Source organism: Lactuca sativa, chromosome 5, assembly GCF_002870075.4.
Source record: "Lactuca sativa cultivar Salinas chromosome 5, Lsat_Salinas_v11, whole genome shotgun sequence".
Lineage (NCBI taxonomy): Eukaryota > Viridiplantae > Streptophyta > Magnoliopsida > Asterales > Asteraceae > Lactuca > Lactuca sativa.
This window is the reverse complement of record NC_056627.2, coordinates 192,804,375-192,813,006: the sequence shown is the minus strand read 5'-3', so window position 1 is coordinate 192,813,006 and position 8,632 is coordinate 192,804,375. Positions and strand designations below refer to the sequence as shown.

The following is an 8,632-nucleotide window of genomic DNA, read 5'->3' as shown; positions in this document are numbered from 1 at the left end:
TAAATTCGATAACTTCTGAAATGATCTTTTGTAGATGTTCTTCAAAATCTGTTCTCCTTAAGGATAATGGTTTCTTTCCTTTCCATTGAGGTATTTTGCGGCTTTATGAAAGTGTTACTCCTCTTCCTCTATATTGATGTCCTCAAAATATTACTTATTTTGAAAAGTTGATCTGCTCCCTCATTACATTTTTTTGCTTATTCTTCCTGTATTCATTTTTTTTTTTTTTTGTTTTGACTCATCAAATTCTTCTTGTACTTTCATGTTGGGCATGGAGATATTAAAATATTGTTAATACTTGGATAGACAAAGATATTTGTATGAATTTTGTATCGGTGTATGAATATTGGTTTACAGAAATCTTAACACAAAACGAAATCTTTATCAAATTAGAACTTAAATCAAGCAAAATCTATTGACCCCTTGTGGTTTCTATGAAACAAGTTGTGTATATAAATTAAACCAAAAAACTACCAAATCTATAAAAACAACACCATCATACTATTAGTCTATTACAATGACCAAAACACTATTATATTCATCAATTGTTGTTAGTGGTTGGGGAGTAATAATCCCCAACAGTCAAGAACACATGTTCCCCCAAGACCACATCGACAGCTGGCTGATTTTCAATGCAATCCACTTTAATCTATAACACAATGAAAACTAATTAATCGTTTTTTAAATTTGGAAAATAAATAATAATTAAAAAAAAAAAAAACTTTTTGAAAACAAAACCTTGCAATTTCCTCGTCGAAATTCTAATTTCAGATTGGAGTGGTCCCTCGATAACAAATATACCTTCAATGCCTCTGCATATTTCGCATTCCCTGTTTTAAAGAAATAGATTTGTGCTTTATTAAAAAATTATTATAATTTGTGCAATACCCTGCATTTTTTTTTATGAAATTTGTTAAAAGGAGAGTGGATTGCAATTTGTGTAAGACAAAAAAAAAGGTGTGGTTTTATCACCTTATCCAAACACGCATCTGAATCTTTCATAATACTTGTATATTATAATCTACCCTAATAAATGAAAATGACTTTACCACATGTCATTCTCTCATAAAATTAGCCACATGTCATTTTTTCATAATTTGAGATATATTTATTTTCCACTTGTCATTACTTTAATTTTCATTTTCAATATATCATTAATTTAGTTTCCATAAATTAAACCTATATTAATTTCAAATTTTAAATTTCAAATAAATTTACAGTTCAAACATTTGTGTTTATCATTTTGTTATAATTAACCCGTTTAGTACACACTAAACACATAATTTTAGTTTATTTATTTTTTGTATGTTTTTTCTCATAATTTTCATTTATTTCAATTTCAAATTCAAATAAAATTTCTATTTAATCGTTGGTACTTACCATTTTGTTTTAATCAACCCGTATAATATACGGGTCTCACAACTAGTTATATAATATATTAGTTAATCATGAAATTCATAAAAAAAAAAAAAAGGGAGCAAATTAAAAGAGAGAGAGAGTTGACCTGTATATAAATGAAGGATTGCATTATCGTTGAATGTTAAAGTTGGTGTTGACAAAATGATCTCAAAGTCACAATTTGAAATATTGTGGTACGTCTCCTTAACAACAATTACCTACAAAACAATAATTTAAAAAAAAAAAAATGTAAACAGTAATTTTCTCCAACGTATTACACCAATATTCTAGACATATTCCATTTTTTAACTTTTAAAGATTTCCAATAACAATTGGCTTTTTACAATACAATACTATTTACTTTTTTTAAATAACTTTGAAAAATAAAAAATTAATTCAATATACATCATAAATCGGTATCAATTTAATTTGAAATATAGCATCACAATTCACAAGCAATAATTATTACATATAGTAATGTATGTGTTAAATCTTACAGCATTGTGAGGACACAGACGATAGTCAAGTAAAGGAGAACCTATCGCCTCTTTTATGTATGCTTCCTGCAAAAAGGTACAAATAATAATAAAAATCATCATCATAATAATAATAATAACAATAATAATTATTATTAAATTTAATGACCTGAGATTGTAAAATTTTGGAAGAGAGTGATGTGTCTTCATCCAATGACTTGAAGTAGACCTCCACAATGTCGGTGGGTTTAAGTTTAGAATCTTTCCTTAACTTTTGGATACGATTAACAACCTATAAATATAATAATTAAGAGGAATTTTCATCAGAAATTAAATTAATGTCTCAAATTAAATAAATTATAAACCATAATTATCTACCAAATGTAATTATCGATTTAGTAAAATACCAGACGAGCAAAACCAGCTTCAAACAAGGAGTCATCAGGGCGTAAGTCCAGTACCACCGTTACATCACCTAAAAAGTTATAAATAATATTTTAACAAAAATATTAAACTTTTATTTTTTTTTTTTAAATTACAAAAAAGATGTCACGTCACGTTTCCTCACCATCAGCATATCCACCCATTTCCTCTTCAGTCACCCCATCAGGGAGTTTAAACTCACGAATGATCTACAAGACCAAAATTCCATTTTAAAAATATCCATGTACTTTTTTTTCTCTCTTTTATTAACATTTTGTACTTTGAAAAATCTACCAAGAGTGAAAAATAAACAAATGTAACAAAGTACCTTGATATCAGAGAGCTTTAAGCAATGATTAGCAATAGTAATTTCTCCTGATTTTTCAAAAGACAAAATTTCTTCCTGTGACATTGCTTTAACTGCTTCAGCAACTATTCGCATTGACTTCCCCAGTCTTTTTCCCAACACGCTACAAAATTAAGCATAAATAAAGCTCATAATATTTTTGAAAATAAAATTGTGCTAAAAAAAAAAAATACAAGTACCTGAAATTAGGTTCAGCACGTAAATAAGCATACATCAAAGTATCGTTACATGGCACAATAGATAAAACATTGAGCTCTTCTAACAAATACTGTTGTGAAAATTCAACCAAATTAAATGAAGGGTTAATTTAATTACCATTTTGCCATTCAAGAAAAACAAAATTAAAACCCACTGACTAACCTCTCCCAGTTTTCCAGTAATGTCATCAAGAAACTCAGCATCGGTATGTGCAACAATCATTTCTCTGAAACCATTTAATAATTTAGTCTAGGTTATAAAGAAAAGGGTAATTACGTAAATAGTTGTAAAAGAGAGAGGTGGAAATTACTTAATTACCTGAGTGGAATTTTGAGAGATTTATTGTGTAGCTCACGAATATTACGTGCAAGATCGATAACTTTCATCATTCTTTCAACACTTTGTTCAATACGACTCCCTACCTGAAACAATATAATTAATCATTAAATGCAAGAATTAAGGAGAAAAGATTGCTATGAAAAGATTTGTATAAACCTTTCTTTCCACTTTAGGGAAACTACAAAAGTGAATGCTTTCCTCTGATCCATTAACCACTTTTCGCATGTTTTGAAAAAGAACCTCAGTGAAGAAGGGTGTGAAAGGAGCCATTACTTTACAACAAGTTAAAAGCACCTATTGTAATATAATTTAAAACTAATTAAGTAATATTAGATTATTATATGTGATGATTTAAATAGAAAAATGAAAAGCATACATGGTAGAGAGTTGAAAGTGCAATTCTGCAATCTTCTTCTCCAGTTCGACCTTTAAGTCTCTTACGATTAAATCTTACATATATATTGGTCAAATTGTCAATGAACTTCAACAGATAAGGAACAACCTGTAAAAGTAGTATCATATAAGTATTTACATATTTATATGTAAGAATATGTGTGTATAGATATATTACTGTATAGAGTCGATAGGAATCCATTTCTTGTGTGACAAAATGAACAAGGCTTTGAGTAGATGAGTTGATCCAATTATCAAGGGAATTAGGTGAGTTGAGAAGAGTGGTTGGATTATGAGGAATAAAAGGTGGAAGCCCTTCAACTTCAAGTCTTTTTGCATTTTGGATAAGGAATCTGTACGCATTATACCATGGTAAAAGTACATCTTTCTTCTGCATATGTAATCAATCACTTAAAAAATTAGCAAAAGTAGAGAAAGAGAAGGTGAAATTTTGTAAGAGACATTATGGTAAAAAGAGATTTAATAAGGTAATAAAGATTGATTACTAACAACATTATAAACTCCATCTTTTTTGAAACGTAAAGGCTCTGCACGCACTACTGGAGAGTTTATAATGTATAACCTTAGTGCATCCTGTAAACAAACAAATTTATAATTCCAGTCATAATTTCTGAAAATGGTTAAATATATGTTAGGGTTCAAGATTAAAAATTTTCAAGAACTTACAGCTCCATATTCATCAATGACTTCCATAGGAGAAGGATAGTTCTTCAATCTTTTACTCATCTTTTTACCATCTTCAGCCAAAACAAGGCCATTGCAGATGAGATTCCTAAATGCAGGTTTCTCAAATAATGCAGTTGACAACACCATCAAAGTGTAAAACCTGCCATTTTTTGTTTCAAACATAAAGAGACATGAATGGATGCATTTGTTACAGGTTTCTGAAATTATATCAAAATGAAAGTAGATGAAAGAAGAGAAGAGAAGAGAAACAAACCATCCACGAGTTTGATCTAAGCCCTCTGCAACAAAATGTCCAGGGAAATTCTTTTGAAAGAATTCTTCATTTTCAAATGGGTAGTGGATATATGCATATGGCATTGACCCACTTTCAAACCAACAATCAAATACCTGAAATCATGCAACAAATAATATTAATTCATCAATCAAGAGAATAATATTGCTCTTTATTCTGAGAATTAAATATGATTCATTTTCTTACATCTTCTACACGATGAAGCACACCAAACTTTTCACCACGTGGGCTAGGAATTGTGATGTGATCAATTTTGTGCCGATGTAAATCAGTAACCTGTGGGAAGAAATGATAATATTATATACTTTAAAACAACCACAAAAGTACATTGTAATTACATATTGGATTTATAATTTTATATCCAATACATGATGTGTGTAGTTGCTAGTTATACTTACTTTGACCCCTGAAAGTCTTTCAAGTTCTTCAACAGAACCAATAACTTGAATATCTACACCATCTTCACTGATCCAAATAGGAAGAGGAGTTCCCCAAAATCTGCTTCTACTAATAGCCCAATCTCTTGCATTTTCCAGCCAATTGTGAAACCGTTTTTCCTGTATTTTTAAGATGGAATGGAATTGCAAATATAATGGAATGAGTCGTTCCATTCCTTCGTTGACTAAATTATACCAAACACTATAAATGACCTACCTTAACAAAAGCAGGAACCCATTTTGTTTTCTCATTGTTTTCAAGCAGTTGATCTTTCAACTTTTCCACTGCTACAAACCTTGACCAAGAAACAAGAATAAACTAATTATGATACCAATTTATCCCATTAAAGATAATAAAGATGAGAAGGGTATTCACGTCTTTTGCACAAAAGATGAGTATAAAAGTTTACCAGCTGGGAACTGCTCTGTAGATGAGAGGGGTATCAGATCTCCAACAAAATGGATATGAATGTGTAAAGCTTCCAGATTTGACCAGTCTGCCCTTATCCTGCATACATCGATAACAAAAGGTAAGGAATAATCATTTTACATAAATGCCCCTTTTGATAATTATATAACATTCAACTATTCTTGCCTTCACTGCTTGAATAATATCTTTATCTGCCTCTTTGACATATCGACCACTGAAATCAGTAACTCTTTCTGTAAAGCAGCCATCATCATCAACTGCCATAACTAGATTTTCTCCCTGGATATACAAGAAAAAGTATGATCTTGTTATTTGAAAAAAGATATAAATAAAGATACAATGCATATGTGATCAACATATTTCAGACCTTATGAATGATTTGATTTTCCATACAAACACGATAATCATCTTCACCAAATGCTGGAGCACAGTGAACAATTCCAGTTCCACTATCTGAAGTTACATAATCATCTGCAACAACTCTGAATGCCACATCTGAGAATTCTTTGAAATAATCAAATAATGGCACATACCTGCAACAAATTGGATTATTCAAGATTTAATTAATGTGCCAATAAACAAGATTAAGTTGAGTTCATCTAGACAAAATATCTAGTGATACTTTTTGGTGATAAGGATGAAGGAGAACAAACACACTTACTTTTTACCCACAAGTGAAGATCCTTGAAATTTATCCAACATTTCATAAGCAACCACAGAGTTTTTAGCCTTTCCACCATTAGAACTAGATCCCTTGGTTTTGTCATCCACAGCTCCATTAGGTGTTCCTTTTTTTGCCTTTTCTACTGGAAGCTCTGATAATCGAGATTCAGCAACTACATAGATTTTTCCATTCGATTTGCTCTTTACCTGGTTTCATTTATAGGCTTAACATCAACTATTTCTTTCACTCCAAAAATCAAAATGGAAGTGTAGATCAACTCTACACTGCTAACCTTCACATATACAAAATTTGAGTTGACACAAAGTGCAAGATTGCTAGGGAGTGTCCATGGTGTGGTTGTCCATGCAACAAATGCAGCACCATCTTCATCATCAACGATTGGAAATGTCACCATTATTTCAGGATCAGGTACTTCCTGCTCTCAACAAATTAAAGGTGATACTAAGGGGTTTAGAATTGTTTGAATCGCAATTAGCAAACAGGAGAACTTCAATTCAAACCTTGTAATTTGAATTAGCTTCGAAATTGGACAATGGAGTCTTGCAACCTGTACTGTACGGCATCACCTGTTACACAATTGATAATACAGGAAGACAATTAAACGTTTTGTAGAGTAGATAGTGTATTGAATTGACAATGAACAGATCACGAAACGCTGAATTGAAGAACTAACCTTAAACCCTCTGTAAACAAGGTTTTTCTTAAATAACTGAGAAAAAACCCACCAAACACTCTCCATGAAATTCAGATCCATCGTTTTATAATCATTCTTAAAATCAATCCACCTCCCTGTTCTTGTAATTACCTTCTCCCACTCCCCAACGTACCGAGTAACAATACTCCTACATTCTTCATTATAATTGTCAATCCCCATCTTAATCACATCCTCTCTGCTCTTAATCCCCAGCTTGACGTCAATCTCGTGCTCCACCGGCAACCCGTGGCAGTCCCAACCGAACCGCCGTGTAACGTGGTGGCCGGTCATGGTCTGGTACCGAGTGACGATGTCCTTGATTGTTCCGGCAAGGATGTGGCCGTAGTGAGGGAGACCAGTGGCAAACGGAGGCCCATCGTAGAAGACGTATTCCGGTAGGTGTTTGGTTTTCTCGAGTTGGGTTTCGAATGCTTTGACTTGAGTCCACCATTGTAAGATCTTCTCTTCTTGTTCTGGAAACGAGAAAGCTTCGTCTTCACATACATCATCCATTGCTTGCGAACTGTGATCAAAACCCTAATCGTTATGAAAACAGAGAGTGAATGAGCGACAATGTGAGGGTAGAAGGTAGTAAATAATGTGCATGCAGGGTTTTGGTTCCAGTGTAGAAGATGGTAACTTGCCAAAAATACAGGCTAATGCCAAACATAACGTATTCCCCACGTTTGTCTTAATTGTTCTTTTCCCATTCTCGTCGATTTCAAAGGATTTGGTTGGTAGATTGAAATTTCTTTTTTTTTTTTAATTTGATGTGTGTTTTGTAAAAGAATTTGAAATTTAAATAGTGACTCGTAACAAAATTGTTTTTTGCTAACATTTCATAAAAATACGTTTTAAGTTAAGCACAGATTTACATGCAAAACAATTATATAAAACAATGTGAACCTTGTGTGATGTCTAAAAAAAAAGTCAAAGATCATCCATTGTCTGTAAAACCCAAAATAAATAAATAAATAAATTGAATATAAATAACTGAATAAGCTAAAATTAGCCCTTCAAATAAAGAATTATTCCAACTTATTGTATGTAATATGAACTAAAGACCCATAAAGATTTAAACAAATAATGCAGAACACAAAAAATATTATAAAAACATTATAACAAAAGTAGCAAAGCAAAACATAGAACACATGTACAATAACAAAAATAATTACGGAGGATTTTATGCATAGCAAAAAAATTCTTTTTTTTTTTCAAATATGTACGTTATCCCTTTTGTATATAAGTTATGCCTTATATGAAGGACCTACCCATGGCAAAGTAAAGAAGAAATATAGAAAATAAACAACTAGAGTAAACATGCAGAGGAGAGAACGAAATTACTAAAATGAAACATTTACTTCATAAAGATCTAAAAACAACAATAGAGAAATTCGCAGATGTTCGTCGGAAGGCTAATGGGTGAGAAGAAAGGTAAAATATGGAATGTATTTTTAATTTATGTTTGCAGGTGTTTGATTGATAGAGGAAAGTTTTTTTTTTTTTTTAGAACTCAAAGTTGTGTGAGAACTAAAGAACTAAAAAAATCTGTTAAAGTTTTTCAAAACTAAAAGCACCACCAGACCCCTATGACCTTGTCTAAGCAATTCGTTCCATAAAAATTACAAAAAACGTTTTGCCTTTTTCTTTTTTTGTTGTTTTGTAATGAGCATATATGCATATTTGAATGTCCCCATTTGAATATGAATGTGTGCACATTCAAATGTGTATGTATGCACATTTGTACTCTTCGGGTTTCCCTTTTTCGAGTACTCCGACTTACAATTGGCCT

At 31.5% G+C, this 8,632-nt stretch overlaps 1 protein-coding gene across 1 annotated transcript; it reads right to left on the bottom strand.

Annotated features, from left to right (window-relative positions):
* Positions 1 to 362: 362 nt before the first annotated feature.
* LOC111904796 (isoleucine--tRNA ligase, cytoplasmic) lies at positions 363 to 7,461 on the bottom strand. Its single transcript, XM_023900516.3, has 27 exons — positions 6,820 to 7,461; positions 6,647 to 6,712; positions 6,418 to 6,561; positions 6,123 to 6,331; positions 5,829 to 5,994; positions 5,627 to 5,740; positions 5,442 to 5,539; positions 5,249 to 5,327; positions 4,993 to 5,151; positions 4,781 to 4,870; positions 4,556 to 4,689; positions 4,282 to 4,441; positions 4,105 to 4,188; positions 3,773 to 3,985; positions 3,578 to 3,703; positions 3,358 to 3,495; positions 3,181 to 3,284; positions 3,025 to 3,088; positions 2,844 to 2,932; positions 2,626 to 2,767; positions 2,443 to 2,506; positions 2,282 to 2,349; positions 2,044 to 2,166; positions 1,896 to 1,961; positions 1,505 to 1,616; positions 739 to 830; positions 363 to 649 (listed from the first exon to the last, which is right to left on the bottom strand). Exons 1-27 carry the CDS (start codon positions 7,351 to 7,353, stop codon positions 542 to 544), a joined length of 3,546 nt encoding a protein of 1,181 aa, XP_023756284.1. The 5' UTR covers positions 7,354 to 7,461; the 3' UTR covers positions 363 to 541.
* Positions 7,462 to 8,632: the final 1,171 nt, after the last annotated feature.